At 36.1% G+C, this 19,368-nt stretch overlaps 1 protein-coding gene and 1 long non-coding RNA gene across 2 annotated transcripts in view; both read left to right on the plus strand.

Annotated features, from left to right (window-relative positions):
• The window catches only part of LOC149554500 (uncharacterized), a 39,819-nt gene extending 20,861 nt beyond the window's left edge, over positions 1–18,958 (plus strand). The window contains exon 2 of the mRNA XM_089828549.1: positions 18,324–18,958. Within this exon, the coding sequence (XP_089684675.1) occupies positions 18,324–18,638 (315 nt within the window). The 3' untranslated portion in view covers positions 18,639–18,958. The remainder of the gene's footprint in view (positions 1–18,323) is intronic.
• Positions 1,766–3,389, plus strand: LOC149554501 (uncharacterized). The gene is made up of 2 exons (XR_016364379.1): positions 1,766–2,729; positions 2,914–3,389. It is a non-coding gene; the product is annotated as an uncharacterized LOC149554501 (long non-coding RNA).
• Positions 18,959–19,368: the final 410 nt, after the last annotated feature.

Raw genomic sequence — 19,368 nt, forward strand, 5'->3', positions numbered from 1 at the left:
GAGATGTAGAGATGTTGAATACAGGTTGTTGTTTTGAAATATTTTGGTTCACACCCATCCCTTGAATACCAAATTACCGACATCTATATTGATAAAGCTTCAACTCCTTCAATGCACATGTCACTATTTTGTTAAAGGAATATTATGTGTGTTTTATATTTGCTTTGGTGAATTACCATCCTCAAGGTGAGACCTATCGTTTTATTAATAATTTTTAATTTTAATTTTTATTTTTTTCAGGGGTAAACGCTTTGACTTGGAGCTATGAACCAGTGAGGTCACAAACGGGGGACCTCATCCCCATGAGATTTGAACCTTGATGGCAAGGATAACAGCACAACAACTTAACCATCACAACATGCCACTATTGGCGTTTTATTAATAATTATTGATTACTGATTATTTATTTATTTATTATATTATAACCATATAATATTATAATGTATTATTTATATATTAAATCTTTCTTTTGTGATTATTATTTATGTAATATGATTATAATATTTCATATTTATTTATTATTTAAACCTACAGTGGAACAGGGACGTCACAGCCCTAGCCTCCAAAAATTGCTTGTCCTCAAGCAATTACATGTTTCCTCATTATTTGATACTGACATTTGATAACTTAAGACAAGTTTTCTCTCATTTTCTAGAGATGATCTTAGGCCATCTTGTTGTCAATTGAGTCTGTCAAAATCCCGTTTGCATGATAGTATGTCTCATATTTTTCTTTCTCGGATGCCATTTGCGATGTCCCCTACTCAGAGGCTGCCAATGTTCCATAGTTTATTACTCATTACTATGCATTTACATTGATTTTATTTTAAGAAACCATGAATATTTCATAGTAAATTATGTTAGTTAACACATTGTAAGCCCAGTTCCTTCTCTCTTAAACATGCCAACCTTGAGTAGGATGGGAATTTCCATGTCACAGGGTGCTTGACACTAATCTGCAAGTAGTTTTCCTCAAGGCATTAGGAATACATTTTCATATCCATTTTGGGATTTTTCTTGAATGCATTGGAAACGCATATCCTTACCCATCTTGGAATTCACCTATCTTGTGAGGATTTACTCTGCCTCACTTGGATCATTTTATTATTCTAGATAAATCAAGTAGAATCACATTGAGAGTACATACTTGAAGATATATGCATGAATACATGAAGACACGAAGTAGATGTGAAGCTAACACATTAATGCATGAAGATATGAAGCATACACATTGCTAAATTATTTTTTATTTCATTATAATTTTTTCTCATTTAATCTCTTACCGTGCAGGACGACAGGATCATAGCTCTGATAGCACTTGTTATGTCCCCTAGTTGGACCTTACTGAACTTTTTATAAATTTCCCAATTAGGGTTTGGTTTGTAATGTCCTGTGATAGGAATAGACATTCATTCCATTAAATTCAAGTAATCTGTTCAAATAATTATCTTTCATTCTTACCTTATTACTATTCTAGCTCAATGATGGAAGAAGTCAGTGTTACCCAAGTTGTCTAGATAACAACTTGCAATGGATTTCCTCAAAGTTTACAGATCCAAGCCCTTAGGCATTTCTTGGGACTTTGGCAACAAGGGGCTTAGGGTTGCTGATCCCTACCCTATCTTGGGACAAAGATCCATTGCTTGGATTTTTACAAGCCCCTCTTTGCTAACACTTTTACTTCCCTTCTTAGTGAAATAGTAGTAGGTCTGAGTGTCAATATATATATATATATATATATATATATATATATATATATATATATATATTTCTGATTTACCTATTACCAACACATAAATATTGTATATATATGGTTCTCTTATTCCCAATCATATTTTGTGGATCAGTATTATTTCATAGATAAGTTACAGCATGATAATTTTCTGTCACATAATATTTGCCTGCATTAAATCTAACTTATTTCTATTCATTTCTCTTCCTTGTGATAAACACCAAATATATTCTTTAAACTCTATTTGAATAAAAGATATACCTGTTAATTTCCTTTAATGAAAGCATTATCTCTTTCTTATATTCCTCCGATGGTGATTTCAAAGGATTACAACTCTTCACATGGATGAGATGTATCTTTCCATCACCCTTCATGCTTTAGTTAACATGCAAGTTGGTAACGACAATTATTATCTTCAATCGTCGGTCAGCACTATGCTATCATAGATCATCAGTACAGTTGTGGTGCTTTGTCAACTTCGTTGCAAACATTATTGATTGGGATTAATATTAGGCACAATCATTTAATTGCAAACAAGCCCGTTTGATGAATGACTTAATATTGATCAACGATGACCATGCTATCTTTGTTGGTTATATCTCTATTAGGTATTGGGGATATGTAGAACATACTATAATGGTATTAATTTTTTAATCATCCCACTCGATAAGGAACATTGTCTCATTAGTCACAATTCCTATAAATGGCATTATTGTTGCTAATTTTGAACTTATAGTGTGTGATTGGTCTGTTGACTTATAAATTCATTTGTTTGAATGCTATTCATAATTTCATCGCTTGTCCTTAATCATCTATGAGATGTAGAGATGTTGAATGCAGGTTGTTGTTTTGAAATATTTGGTTCGCACCCATCCCTTGAATACTAAACTACGAGCATTGACATTGATAAACTTCAACTCCTTCAATGCAAAGGTCACTATTTTGTTAAAGGAATATTATGTGTTGTATATTTGTTTCGGTGAATTACTATCTTCAAGGTGAGGCCTATTGTTTTATTAACAATTATTGATTATTGCTATTGATTATTTATTTATTTGATTATAATCATATGATATTACAGTGCATTATTTATTTATTAAATCTTTCTCTTGTGATTATTACTTATTTATTATGATTCTAATATTTCATATTTATTTATTATTAAAATCTAAATTGGAACAGGGACATCATAATGCACAAAGAAAGCCTTGAATATCCATGGTAGAAAATAATTCTGTGAAGCAAAAAACAGGTGTGTTAATTTCCTTGGACAAAATCAGAGAAAAACAGAGAAAATATTGCAAACTCCAAAAAATGCAGAAAGAAAAAAGAGAGGAATAACTGATGTTTCTTACTGTTAAAAGCCTTCGTAATAAATTTTGAAATATGTACTTTTTTCATTAATTTTGAGATGTCAATTACAGTGCACAAAGCATTGTGCATTACAATAGCTTGATTTTGAAGTTCGACCCCCCAAATGAAAATACAAATTTCAAGCTACAAACTACAAAGTAGCACAAAATGTGTGATGTCCTACGCTAAATGTGTACAGAAATCAACCCAGAAAATGATAACAACAGAAATGTTCTGTTGTCTGTATGATAACACATTCAAATGGAAACAAATAATCTAATATAATACACATTCAAATGGGAAAATATGGTGTTAGGGCTTTGTTTGGCCCTGGTGGAGTCGATGTTCTTCATTGCTATATTCTTAAGTGGGCTGTGTTGCTTGTATTTGTATTCACTTCTGTAATTTTCCTATTGAGGTGGAACCTGCCCCAATTGAGGTGGGGCTTCTCTGTGTTGTCACTACAGGGATGTGGCCCATTCTTCCTCCTTTTTCCTATATCGTTTGTCTTATTGAGGTTATGGCCTTTCCAATAGAGGCGGATAATGGCTTCAGATATGTGGAGATTTGGAGCTGCTTATGGGCCACTCTTTGTTGTGATTTCTTGGAAGCAGGGTTGAATGCCTTTATGGTTCTCTGTCTATTTGTTCCCTTCTCTGCTGATCCTATGGAGGTGGGATTTTTAGTTATTGAGGTGGAGAAGAGTTGCTCTGGAGAGTTGTGGAAGGACTGGTGGCTTCTTATAGCTGCTTTTTGATTATCAATCTTTTGAGGCTTACTGTGTTGATGGTTTTGGGGTTCATGTTAAAACCAACTTAAGTTGTTTTGGGGAGCCTTTCAAAACCTCTTTATTTCTGCTGGCTTTTTGATGATCAATCTTTTGAGGCAGTTTTCGATAATGGTCTTGGGAGCCATGTTAATCACTTAAAATCCAATGTTAAGGTTTGGGGAGCCTATCAAAACCCCGTGGATCAGCTTTCTTGGGATATTTGTTCTTTGATGCGAGCTTAGGCCTGAAGTGTCGTGTCTTTGTGTAGTTGGAGCTTCGTATGACTTATGTTTTTTAGCTGCTGTCTATTCTCTGGTTTTGGGCTGCTGATTTATTAATGTTTTATCTATTGCAGCTTATCGTCTGAGTGGGTTCCAGATCCCTGTAAAAATATGTTTTCAAACGGTTTTGGGCCCCTTCTAAACCTATTTTTCCCCTAATTTAAAACTCACTAGAATACCTAGCATACAGATCTGAATCCTGGAATGTCCTTAGCGGGGAACAGATTATAAAGATCAATGGTATTAGATTTCCACAATCCATATGATGCTACTCTTTTCTTCTGGATTAGATTGTGTTTAGTTTTTGTTATCAATGTTTCGGATCACACTATGTGATCCATCATCAGGATATGCAAGAGAACATAAAGAGATTACCCTGCTGGTCCTGGACATTCTGCATTTTACTCCTAGCATTTCACACTAGAGGATTATTGGCCCTGAGGCCGTAAATAGTTGTAAACTTGAAGGGGTTCATCTTCAAGCTTCCATGTTGCTGTACCAGTGTCAATCTTCGTGAAGCTTAGTTGAAGTTTGCTTGCTCATATTGCCCAAAAAAGTCATCTCCTTTGCCTTGACCACTTTATATACCCCCATTTTGATTGATCCGCAATCAATGGAAATCAAATCCGTAAATGGCTGCAGTTAACTTCTAACTGAACCCATAATATGGGCATTAACTGAATAACTTCTTTATTTTGCTGTGACAACTGACAGTGCAACTGGGAAACTTATTTGCTTTATTGAAGCTGAATACTCAGTCTTAAATAAAAAACTGCAGACAGAATTCTTACTACTAATTGATTACTTATAGAACTCCTATTCACCATTAAGTCTAAAAAGTTGTCATGGTTGGTATGAAGATGGGTTCTTTTGGGGTCATCTGCATCAGTCAGTCCATCGAATCATTTCCATTCAAAGCAGAATTAAGAAGACATTAAGAGCATATCCGAGGAGTTTATATGAGTATCTTTTTGAAGATTATTTCTGAAGAACAGACAATTTCAGACATTGTGAGCAAGATAGCTTCAGGCATTTTAGCAGACTTATTAGTTATTTCTGTTAATGTGTTGCCCAGAAATAAAGATAAACAGCAATAACATCAGAACAGAAGCAATAATGAACACTAAGACACAACAACTTATCCTGGGAAAACCCTCTAACTTGATGGGAAAAACCCAGCCACAATAAAATCAGTTTTTATTACATAATCAGAAGTCTGAAATGCAATATGCCCAAATACAAGGCTCAAAATGCAGTCATATTCAGAAGCGTAAGATTTCAATATGCTTTCATATGAACTCCTGAAGAATATATAAAATTACCTTGATCCTTCATTATCTTGCTGGTACAAACTGAAGATCTCTTCATTGTCTCGACTCTTCAATATCTACACATGGTCTCTTCATTAGCCAACACTGAAGACTCTTCATGAATTTCAAAAGACGTGGCTCTTCATATGAAAGATTGTTCATAAATATAGACTGTTTGCAGCTTCATCATATTAAAGGTTTAGATAATGCAGCAGAAAGCATCTCAATATAGTGCTGATGTAATCATAAGTGCGCAAGTATCTCCTGTGGCTAGCAAACTTTAACACTCCCCCTTAGCAAAGGAGATATCATTTGCAAATTTTGTGTCATCATAACAAACACAATGGCTGAACCCATGGGTGTGAACAACAAAACTTTATCACCTGATATCGTCATCTCAATATGACGTTCACCACAGCTACTCCCAGAGGGTGAATTACACGAGCCAATCCATGGAGTCTCACACATGACTACCACCATGGCTTCTCCTAGAGGGTGGATCCACCATGGCTACTCCTAGAGAGACAAGAGCTTTCACCTCAAACTTCTCTCGTAGAGAAGAATCTCTTAACAAGGAATTGCACCTCAAACTTCTCCCTCACAAAAAAAAACTCATTAACAAGGGATTGCACCTCAAACTTCTCCCTTATAGAGAAGAACTCCTTAACAAGGGATTGCACCTCGAACTTCTCCCTCACAGAGAAGAACTCATTAAAGCACATAAAAAGCCATTTAAATGTTGAGACCCCCTCTCAGCTGAGACTCCCTCTTTAACAGGGACAACATACTCACAGTTTTGATTATCACAATAAATTAATTAACTCTAAAGTTTGACCAAACAAGGAGCTTTTGCAGTCCCACTGCTATATAGCTTATTGATCCTCTTCGAAGGACTTGACACTTTCCCTCTGCTATACAAGCTTCCTTTGAATTTTATTGAGCCCTAAAATAAGTCCTCCCTCTTCAAGTTATCAAGCTTTCCTTGAATTCCTTATGTAATCTCTCATCATCCTGTTGCTTCACAATTCCTCCTGGAAGCATTTGAGAGAGACTCAACTTATGTCCTAAAAAGAAATATACAGGTTTATGCTAGAAGCATACATGATTCACTCTTTCCTATGTTATTGTATGAATTAACTACATAAAATTCATAATCAATATTCAAAGGTATAACAAAAAAATACTCATCTCTTTATTGTTAATCAATTTAGCAAAACCCTTTCAGATTTTGATTGTCATATCCCTTATAGTGCAGCGGACCTGATTGCTACAGCAACAAGCGTCCATGTCTTATCCAATAATGTCTTACAAAATCACATAACCAGGGGCATCCAACAAGTCATACAATCGCAGATGCTTGTAACTAAACAATAACACGTCATCATGATCCTTGACCAACACATACAACATTGATGCTACTCATTGCTAGATCACATGCATATCGAACAGAATCATATTTCTCTCTAGCATTACCCACAATACTCAGAAAAAGAGGTTGTCATCAAGAAAATAATGAGTATATCATAGAATGATCACAACAAATTGCAGCACCCATGCTTGCCAGTATACTCTGCTAATAGAATTTGCAAACATAAATTCTAGTGATTATGGTAGCAACATATTCTGTTACAAAAATGCCCCATCAATACAACAGGGAACCAAATGCTACAACAAGCACACTGGTAAGGTCACAGTATTTATGCTGGTGAAACCATCATAGGTTTGCAGAAAGAAAGACCCTATAAATGAAATACACAGGTATCCATGCAACAATAGATGCATCTTGAACTAAATAACGAAAACAATTACCACTCTCTTGAGTAATAACTACTACTGTCATTCTGATCCTGATGTTGCTTATACCTGCTTTGATACCATGTTAATTTTTTGCCCAGAAATAAAGATAAACAACAACGTTAGAACAGAAGTAATAATGAACACTAAGACACAACAATTTATCCTATGAAAACCCTCCAACTTGAGGGGAAATATCCAACCACAAAATAAAATCACTTTTTATTGAATAATTAGAAGTCTGAAATACAGTATGCCCAAACACAAGGTTAAAACTGCAGTAATATGCAGAAGCACAAGATGTCAATTTGTTTTCATATGAACTCCTCTTGAAGAATATATAAAATTGCCTTGACCCTTCATAATCTTGCTGTTACAAAGTGGAGACCTTTCATTGTCTTGATTCTTCAATATCCACGCATAGTCTCTTCATTAGCCAATGCTGAAGACTCTTCATGATCTTCAAAAGACATGGCTCCTCATATGAAAGACCATTCATAAATAACGACTCTTTGCAACCTCATTGTATTAAAGGAGTAGATAATGCAGCAGCATCTCAAATATAATGCTGATGCAATCACAGGTACACAGATATCTTCTGTAGTTACCAAACTTCAACAATTTCAGATTTATGAGCAGATCTAAAAAGTGATTTCTAGCATAAATAGATCCTTAGGGCAGCGAGTTACAGACTATTACGAAGTAATTGGTAAATATTTGCTTAATATTAATAGAGGCCGAGAGTCAATATATACAAAAGAATGAGATGATGTTTCCTTAGGAAACGATCATAAAAAATGGGAACCCTATATTCTAGCTAATAGAAAACTAACAATTATCTACAACCTAATTAAATACTAGAAATATTCTAATATTTACAATAGAGTACAAATAGATAACCATTAACTAATAATAGAAGCTATCTATTATCGTAACCCTCCCTTAATGGTTTATCTATCCACAATACCAAGCTATCCTCTGAATTTGACAAACTTATCAGGACCAAGAGGCTTGGTGAGAATGTCTGCAATCTGATCCGTTGTAGGAACATATTGGAAATCTATTATCATGTCTTCAACCAAGTGTCGTATGTAGTGATAGTGAACATTCACATGTTTGGTTCGTTCATGAAAGACTGGATTCTGTACTAATTTGATAACGCCTTCATTATCAACAAACAAAGTGGTCGGTCCTGCTGGTGACATCTGCATATCCCCAAGCATCCAACAAAGCCAAATAGCTTCACAGCCTACCTTGACTGCCCCTCTATATTCAACCTTTGTAGAGGAGAGAGACACTGCCTACTCCTTATAGGTCCATGTGACGACACCTAATCCCAAACTGAACACATCCTGAAGTTGACTTCTTATCGTCCACAAAGCTTGCCCAATCTGAATTTGTGAACCCACTGAGTCTAGGATTAGAACTCCGAGAGTAAAGAAGTCCATAATCTGCAGTGCCCTTCACATAACGAAGCACACACTTTGCTGTCATCAAATGATCAGCCTTGGGAGCTGTCATAAAGCAGGAGATGTAGCTGATTGCTAAGCTAATATCAGGCCTAGTAGCAGAGAGGTGGCTGAGTTTGCCTACTAGTTGCCTGTATGTAGTATCATCAACAGGAGGAGAAATATACTTGGTTGATAACTTGAGACCTTTCTCCAAGGGCGTAGATGCAGGCTTGCAATCCTACATATGAAATTTGTCTAATAGAGCCTTGACATATTTGGACTGAGAGATGAATATACTAGAAGACTATTGCCAAACCTCAACACCTAGGCAATAATGCATGAGCCTAGGGTCAATCATATCAAAAGATTGGCATAAATTTTGTTTGATTCTCTGAATCAAAAAGGCCAAACTGCCAGGGATGATTAAATCATCCACATAAATAACCAGAAGGATGATGTCACTGTCAGTAGTCTTGATGTACAAATTTGAGTGTGAAGAACTCGTCTGGAAGCCTTGATCATTGAGGTACTTATCAATTTTCATGTACCATGCCCGAGAGGCCTACTTCAAGCCATAAAGAGCTTTCATTGACTAGAGAACTTGATGTTCTTTACCAGCAACCTTGAAACTAGGGGGCTGTGTTATGTAAAACTCTTCGTGGAGATCACCATTTAGGAAAGTACTCTTGACGTCCATCTGATGGACTTTCCAGCCAAACTATACTGCCATGGCTAGGACTAATCTTATTGTGCTCATCTTTGTAGTAGGAGCAAAGGTCTCATAATTAATGCCCTGACGCTGAGAGAAGCCTTTTGCAACTAAATGAGCTTTGTACTTATTCAAAGTACCATCAAATTTGTATTTGATTTTGTAAACGCATTTGTAGCCAATGGGTTTCTTCCTTGGTGGAAGATCAGAAAGGACCTAGGTGTTATTCTTCAGTAGGCTCTAGTTTTTAGATGTCATGGCTTGTTCCCACTTTGAAATTTCTTTAGTCTCGAAATATGTTTGCGGTTCAAACACACTGTGAATGTTGGCCATAAGAGTAAAATTAACTGATTCTGTAGGTTTGCTCTTTTTCCGAGTTGTTCTCCCATCAATGAACTCATCATCACGAAGATCAGCAAGTGTCTTAGCCCACCACTTAGGCCGAAGAGGAGAATGACCAACATTAATATTAGGAGATGCTCTATGTTCAGGTTCCTCATAAGAAGAATCTAGATCAAGCTTAGGTGAAGCATCTAGAAATCTTGGTGAGCCTGCAGGAGAAGCTGGAGGTGTTTGTACAAGGATTACTAGTATAACTGGAGCTGCAGGAGTTACTGGAGTCCTCCCATTAGGTGGACCTAATGGAAGGCTAACTCCCAAATCACGAGCCTTCATAGGTTGATCTACTGGATCAGGAACAGGAGAAATAGGCATAAAAGGTCCTCGTTGCTAATCAAAAACTACATCACAACTATACAGGGGACGAGATGTCTTAGTGTCGATCAAGCGGTAGGTTTTGTGAAGACTACTATATCCAACAAGCATAAGTTTTTGTCTCTTGGCATCCAACTTGGTGTGTGATGCATTAGGGAACCAAACAAAAGCAAGAGAGCCAAAAACTTTTAGGTGACTGATTTTGGGCTTGCGACCTAACTAGGCCTCTTCTAGAGTCTTACCTTTGATTACCAATGTGGGAGACGGGTTTAAAAGATATTGCAGTGTTAATTGCTTCTGCCTGGAACTTTTTCGGAACATGTTTGTGTTCGAGCATGGAGCGAGCCATCTTAGTGATTGTTCTGTTTCGAAATTCAACTACACTGTTCTATTGTGGTTAACTAGCGTTTGATGCCATGAGTATCCAAGAAGCTAGAGAATTCATGAGAACAAAAACACCTCCACCATCATCTGACCTAAGAGTAATAATAGATTTCCCAAACTTATTTTCAACTAAAGGTTTAAACTTTTGAAATATTGGAAAGGCATCTGATTTCTTTTGAAGAAAATATATCGACATTTTTCTACTGAAATCATCAGCAAACAACAAAAAATACCTAGATCCAAGAACAGAAGGACTGGCCATAGGGCCGCAGATATCAACATAAACAAGCTAAGGTACCTGAGAAGCTCGCCATGAATCACCACTAGTGAAAGGTGTGCGATGTTGCTTCGCAACCTGGCATGCATCACAAACTCCAAGCTGTTGAGTTAGAATCTTTGGCAAACCGAGGACAAGCTCTTCCCAAGTAAGCTGAGAGAGATAATGCACATTTAAGTGCCCATATCGTTGATGCCAAATCGTGCTAATAGAAGACCGCCAAGCAGCTATAGCTAAGTCTTGAGAATCACCAGAATTAGTAAGTCAGAAAAGACCACAATCCTTAAGATCCACTGCAACAATAGACTGAGTTGCCTTATTAGTGATGGTACACTGATGCGAATTGAAGGTGAATCTAACTATAGAGTGTCGTAGCGACTAGCTGATTGAGAGTAGATTTAGTTCCATCCCTAGAACGTGGTACTCATCGAGAAAAATGAGATTCCTCCTAGCAGATTGAATCTGAATGTTGCCTTTGTCGACAATGGTGTACTGTTATTTGCCACCAAAAATAACAAAATTTGAATAAGAGTGGTAGTCAGTAAACCAGTCTCTGTGGTGGGTGAAATGATGAGAGGCACCTGATTCAATATACCGGGGAGACGAGTTCACATGATTTGTAGGTCTTTTAGCCATGAAGGGGTAAAAGACAGATTCTGTCTGCTCAGTGTGCTGTGCATTGTTCACTTTGGGCTGCAAACCTAATTGCTTAGATTGAGCAACTAAGTGTTTTTGACATTCAACCTTCATGTGACCAAACTTATGGCAATAGTTGCATTGAATGTTCTTCTTCGGGGAGCCTTCTGAAGCTGGAGCAGAGGGCTTTTGTTGAGACTTGCCTTTATCCTTCTAAAAGGATTTAGCAGCAAAGGCTTGCTCTGTGGAGGTGGAGGTGGAATTGCTATTTAATTGTTGTTTCCACCGATCTTGCTGAAGCAGAAGTGTGCAGAGATCTGTGAATTTCAGATCAACACTAGAAGAAGTGATGTTAAGAGTCTCGATAAAATGCTTTTAGGACTTGGGTAAAGTCCAGAGAGTGATGACCATGATGTCCTCTTCCTCCATCTTGCGACCAATGGCAACAAACAATTGATCACGGATTTCCTGAATCCTATTCAAGTGAGCTTGGAGCGATGCTCGCTCATCCATGATAATAGAAAACAATGTTCTTTAGAAAGAAAGCTTTGCTTTTGTCAGAAGTCTCGTGAAGATTCTTGAGATGCGCCCATATCTCAACAATTGTCTTGTTGGATGAAATCTTAGAGAGTTGATCATCAACTATAGATAATTTGAGAAGCATCATCGCCTTTCGATTATTCAGATCCCATGTATCCTGATCAGTTGGATGCTGTGTAACACCTAGTACAATCTGATCAGTATTTTGATAGTCAAAAATTGCTATTATTCGTTGCTTCCAAGTGCCTTAATTTTGACCATTGAATTTTGAATTGCTCTTGAGCAAAATATTAGTTAGAGATGCCATAGCACATTTTTCAATGAAAAAGCATGAAAATTGTGAAGGCATGTACTTCAAGGCAAAAAAATAGAAGACCCAAAAAAATTTAAGCTGTACCTAGAAGAGAGCTTGATAAACTTATAAAGAATATGTCGGTTTCCATATTTGTTGGCTCGAAAATCGGGAAACAGAAATCAAGGCACCTAGAAAAAACTAACGACAACTCAATTGGGCTCTCGAAAAACCCACCATGAATCTGAAATCAGAATTATTTTTTGAGCCCAATAATTGGGGTTTTGAACATAAATGTCCTGGGCTGAAAAAAAGCTTAAAATTAATGGCGGAAGTGTAGAAAAAGTGTGTTTTCTGGGCTGGATTTGAGGTGTGAGTAAATAGTAGAAGGTTGGAAAATCCTAGACTCCTCTAGCAATGGCGATCCAAGGCTGCAAAAAACCTCAAGCATGGAAAAAAATGGTGCGCTGAGTGCAGATGCGAGTAGATGAAATGGAAAGATATCAGGCACAAGCAAAAAAGAGCTCATATAAGATGCGACTTTCAGTCAAACCGAGCCCTCCTAGTCATGATTTGCAGACAATTGCCACGATTTGAAGCTTTGAATCACGTCTAGAAATCACAGAAAGAGGGCAGAAGACGTGTCCACAAAAAACCACGCAAAAGAACACAAAAATTGCGATTTTTCCAGTTGCAATTTGCAGAGAAATTTCTCGAAAATGGATGCAGGAAATCCCGATTTACCAGTCCGCGATTTGCAGGCTTTGTATCAAAACCCTAGCTGAAACTAGGTATCATGAAGCAGATATAATATGAAAAATATAATTTCGAAAATAGAGGCAGAATAATGTCAACAAGAAATTATGATTTTTTGAAAAAAAATTCAACAATGCATCGATACCATATTAGAAAGTAATTGGTAAATATTTTCTTAATATTAACTGGGACCAAGAGGTCAATATATACAAAAGAATGAGATGATGTTTACTTAGGAAACAATCATTATTAGGAAGTAATTGTTAAATATTTGCTTAATATTAATAGAGACCGAGAGGTCAATAAATACATTCTAATATTTACAATAGATTACAAATAGATAACCATTAACTAATAATAGAAGCTATCTAGCATCGTAATACGGACAACAGCTTTAGGAAACAATAAATATGTAAATATTAGTGACCAAGAAACCCCACCCTTGGAAGCAGGGAAAATAAAAACTTACAAGTTTGCAGTGATTAGGGACATGGATAAGAAAAGACTCTGATTAGACTTAACATATTACATAGCTGTTGACATTGCAATCATAAATTGGTAATGATGCACTGCTTATGTGCAATAAAAGATAATAATGCATTCAATCTGCCTACATGCAATAATGGATAATGAGGCATTTGACCTGCCTATATTCATTCAATTCTATTATATGAATCAATAGTTATTGAACGTAAGAGGGTTAATACTTAAGTTATGTGTTTATGTATGGGAGTGTGTTTATTCTGTAATCCATCACATGTTTTGGAGGATATATGATATGGAGATGCGATTTACTAGCTCCCTTGAACTAAGTGCCCCATGCCAAAAGGATACAATTGGTCATAGTTAAACATTCTTGCCTTTTGTGGGTTGAGAGGTGATTTAGTTGCTTCGAGGGGGGAAGTTGTCATAGTTGGACATTCCTACTACTTGTGGGATATTCAAGGGGGGCACTGTCATAGTTGGATGTTCATTCCACTTGTGGGATGTGCCAAGTTTTCCATAAAATGAATGTGACACACTCTTGGGCTTTAGTTAGTTTGGGCAGTTTACTGGTTCCCTCTCAAGGTTCCAACTGGACTAAGCTATGATTGGTTATGAGATGGTAAACCCCAATTTGGGGAACTCCATTAATTAGATTAGTTGTATCATATGATTGGGTTAATGTTCCTAACCCCACTAGGAAAGATATGTTGTACGGATTAATGTTGGAATTGTAATTTAAGGGCAAAAACTAGAACATTGGAAAAAAAGGGACATTACAAATGGTATTGGAGCATTGTTTCTACCAGCTTTAGGGACGAATAGTAGTTGACGCAACTTAACCAAAGAGCTTTAAGGGCTCTAGAGGGGTGAAGATGAAGCAATAAATGTATTTTAGACAATAAGATGGGATAGGGACTAGGTCTTGAAGGCTTGAGAGAGCCTACTTGTAGTTTGGTCTCAAGCACCCTATGACAAGTAAATCCCCATCCTTGGTCTCAAGCACCCTATGACAAGTAAATCCCCATCCTTCTTAAGGCTATTGATTAGGAGAGAAATAAGGAACTGGGACATAAGTATGTAATGTGGATATTTGAATATTTCTTTTAAATGCATAGTGATGTATGTTATTCATTCGGAATTGGCATTCTTCTAGTAGGGAAGGTTAGAAATTGCCATCCCAAGTGCAATCCAAGTCCTAGATGGGAATTTTGGATTAAATCAGGTAAAGTCCTAATAGGGGACATTACTTCGATTATGATCACCTCCATTTTCACAAGCGCTCTTCAATCCGACATCTCATAATTACCTTGCACGCTTACCAACACGGAATATCAATTGTAGACAAGGTGCAAACTTTGATCAGATCATATATTGTGTTCAGCTTTTCAAATTGCAAATAAAATCCAATTCTTGAGCAACTTTGCATCCGTATGATTTTCTTGTATGTGTTTTTATCTTAAAATTATAGAGGGGATATTACAAATCCTATACCAATTCATTCATTGGTTAGGTCCTTGAGAATCAAGATCATTCAATCTTCTACGTGGTTGATTATGTCCCTAATTTTATGTTCTTAACGGCTGGAAGATTATTCTCTTTTTCTAAATCATAGAAGATCATGTCTTTAAGCTGATTAGTTTCAAATGAACAAAATTGAAGATTAGTGTGTTTATATAGCTTCATTTTGTTGGTTCCCAAAACCGTAGATTGGAAATCCAAGAGCTTTGCCAATTTTCTTATAGGATTGCTCAATCAGTTTTGGCCAACAAATGGGAATAACCTCCTGATTTAATACCCTTGGACTTTAGGCTTCGCTAAAACTAGGCAGGCAAACCTTCAACTCAAACCTTGATAACTTGTTTTAAAGCTTTTCTATAGTGAATTTAGACTTAGAGTTGTTAAGTTGGCAAAATTCTTAAACTCGATCAAATAAAAGCTATATGAATGCTTTGATATGTTTTCTTGTGAAATGAATATTATTAAAATGGAAGCAATAGTGTTTATGAGTTATGGATATGGCAGAATATTGAACCTCAAGACCTCAGACATCAACCCACTTTCATAATATAAACTTCAGACCAGCCTCTTATCCAGCTTTGGGCAAATAAAGTCAAACTTTCTCCAGACCATAGGAGACAATGCTTATACCATCCACTGCTTTATAGACTGAAGCTTCCATTAGCAACACAACCCCTAGTCTAATTGAATTGAATTTCTTTTGGAAAACAAATTACAAAATTCACATAGACAACATTTTGTATGCAAATTCTGATAATCAAAGACTTATATTGAAATCAGCTTCTTCACCATTAGTGGCAATTAATTTTAAAATTAATAATCACAGGGGATAAATCTGAAAAATACTTTGAACTTTGATTTTCAAGATGAATAAGGAAAAACAGGACTCTAGCATTAATTTTAAAATGGGTACAATAAATGTGTATTTCAATTACAATATCCAGTTTACCCAAAAACTACATAAACATCTACTATCTCGCTTTAATCTGCTGAACTTCCTTTCTGGTTGCTTCTTCCTCTGCTTTTAGATTTTACAAATGAAAAACTCCTTATTTATATTTAATCATAGTGTGACGTTTCAAACAGCCACGTCTCTTCTTAACCAACATACTTAATTTTAATTAATACTTATATCTCCCGTCAACATAATTTGATCATACCTTTTCATTTATATTCTTTTCTTTCATCTTGCAGCCTTCACATTAAACAATAGTTTGAATGGCAATCATTTTGATTTTATTCTTTTCTTTCAAGGCCCTCAACAACTGCAGACTCCCAATTGTATTGCAGTTGGTGTTACATCTCTTGTTGTATGACTTCAATGCCTAACTCTAGCAGATACTCACTCAGGTTATACCTCTGATTATAGCAACCATTTGCTGACTCGCCGATTCTGTGATGCTTTTTGTTTGCACTAGTAATAATTTTTAATCGTCGGCGATAATATTATCATCGCGCAGGAATCTCCATCATTGTATGAGCTTATGGTCTTTATTTCCAACCTTCAATATCACCATTATTAGAAATGACATGTCACTATTGACTTTTCCGCTCCGCTATGTATAATACATGATTGCTTGCACAACATGATATCCCTCAGACTTATACAAATACATTGCTTGAATATATTGTCTCTCAAATGTTTACTCAGTGATTATAATACTGCCTTTGAACTATGCTCAGCACTGTGCATATTTATTTTTTATCACTGTGTGCCTCCTGTATATCTCCGGATGTCTGCATTCGCATATGATCTTTCTGTCCCATCTTTCAACTTCTTGACATGTTCATTTTTATGCTCGTATTTGCTTATTTGATGAAGATATCGCTATTGAAAAGGGTATAAAACTTGTGGTGAACTTCATATTGCTGTTTGTACCGCACTCCTGTCCTGTAGACACATGAGTTTGCTGTGCTATAACTTCAAGTTGATAGTCGCTCAAACTTATTTTTATCTAGTCCAAATTCTGACAGTATCTCTGACGGCCTGTCTACTTTGAGAGACCTGATGGCACCATATTCTGATTCAAATTGAAGTTTATTGAGGTATTTATATCGAACTTTGACTTCAGAAGTTTGGTGATGTTATCGTTGCTTTCCAGAATTAAATTGCTTACTCATAATTTTTTATCGAGCCTCTCCAAATTATCAATTCTTGTCTTCATCAAGCTCCTTGTCTCTATCACTACTCATTACAAGTCATTTCTTAGTGTCTTCATTATAACTGTAGTATTATCTTTACCTCTGCATACTCATTCTTGATTGGGAATGCACCGAAATGTTCTTTCGGTTCATTAATTGTTTCTGTATAGTGGTGTTTGATGAGTGGTGTAGCTGGTAGACATCAATGGAGTCGTCCTTAGCTGAACTGCCGTGTTTTATAAAGTCCTTGTATACAAGGCATGAAATCGCTGGAACTGTTGCACTGCTGCCAGCCTAGGAATATGTTTCTGCCTTAGTACTCATAGCCCATGATTTCTTTCTGATTTTCAAATGGTGACCATGCAGATTCTTCAGCATCCCTGCTGCTGTCTATTTATTGTGTGTTTACACTATGGATTCTTGTACTGCTGTGCAATCAATTCATCTCATCTTTGACTAATCTCTTTCATCTCTGCATGTTCAACATTCTACTAATTCTGCAATCTCTGTATCTCAGAGCACAAATGAAAAGTATTTCCAAAGTGATTTTTACATTTTTTAACCGTGAGTGCACTCACTAGTTTCAGATCAAAATCATAATCTAGATAAACATAATTCAAGTTCTTTCAATGAATAAGAAGATTCAGCATGTTAATCCCTGCCTACAAACTTGAAATCCTGTCTCTGCCCAGTCCAACTCATTTGTTTGGAAAAACTTAGTAGCTTGGAGAGAACAGAACTAATACTTCCTTTTCTGGCATTTAATGGTCTATAATGCAGTTCATTCAATTCATAACACTTCAACAGCTTTCGATACCTCACTCAAACCTTCACAGTGCTCCCTTCCTCATATAATTTGATTCCTTATAATCATTGGTATATGGTATGTAAATTCTTGTGCAAAAATGGATCCTCTAAAATTAGAGCTACATCACATTGTATGTGCTTGCCCATTCTATATACACTCTTGATGAAGTCCAGGTTTTTTTTTCCCAATCATAATTGAGTGTGTTAATGCCCGAAGTTTTTGAGACAGGTGTTGCTTTTGTCAAGTAACTTTATAATATGTATCTTTTATGCATTTCATGCTGTGTAGATGAATTTGGCCAATTTGATTGCGAATCATTTAAATGTGATATAATTTCTGTGATTGTTATAAATCAAAGTTTTATTTACTCAGGAAGCAGGGGTAAATGGCGTCAACAGCAAATCCCACTTGAAAATATTGCTCCGATGGATGAAAGAGAGACAGAAACTGCACATGATATGCAATCACGTTGGCCGTAATAAGCAATTTCTATATTCAACCTGGTTCACAAAACCTGAAAATACGGTTGGTGATGCCAGGAAACGGGCTACAGAAACAAAGATAAGTAGCGCTGCTGGCCAACAACCTGCAAAAAGCAAGATTAGCAGCTCTGCCAGCCAACAGGCCGCAAAAAACAATATTAGCAGCTCTGCCATAAGACAGAAAATGAAAATCAGAAGAGTCTAGTTGCTTTGTTCATTTACATTTATTTACACATTGTACAGGTGATTCACTAGATGGTAGATGGAAGCAGTGTTGCTTTCATGGAGTATTTCTCATGAAATATGTTCAAATCCGACATCCATTTAGGAATGCCATCTTATTTTGGATATGAATAGAGCCACACAAGTCTCTGGGATGTTTACTATTTACTTATGTGGTCAAATTGGTCAGGAGTTCAGATTCAATTTGGCTTTCTATTCCCAAATAGAATACTCCTCTCAACTTTTTTAAGCTCCTAATGATTAAATTTGCAAGGTTAATAATTAGTTATTTTTAAAGCAACATATTATACATTGCAATTTGGATAGGAACAAGATGCATTTGTAGTAAAGCACGGTCATACAAGATTGAAATTAGAAGGGAAAAGGATGAACTCTAACTATATGTCATTTGAAATGAACTTGATATTATGATACTCTCCTGTGGGTTTGTATGGTGCTCAACTACATATTCCTCTCCCCTGATAAAGGTTCTTTAGAGTTTTTGAAAATTTAAAGCAAGTTCAAAACAAATATTGGGGATATTAAATGATAATACTTTAACATGATTTGTTGTGGTAGATGGTAGTGGCAGGAATTATTTTTCATTTTTCTAAGAATGGTAATTGGAAAAAAAGGTAACCAGAGATTTTAATACTCTTGTTATTAAACACCATAAATTTGATGAAATCTGCATTTTACTTTCTTTAATCACA

The sequence above is a fragment of the Cupressus sempervirens genome, chromosome 5 (assembly GCF_028749045.1).
Source record: "Cupressus sempervirens isolate cs-2001-9-10 chromosome 5, ASM2874904v1, whole genome shotgun sequence".
NCBI classification, from domain to species: domain Eukaryota; kingdom Viridiplantae; phylum Streptophyta; class Pinopsida; order Cupressales; family Cupressaceae; genus Cupressus; species Cupressus sempervirens.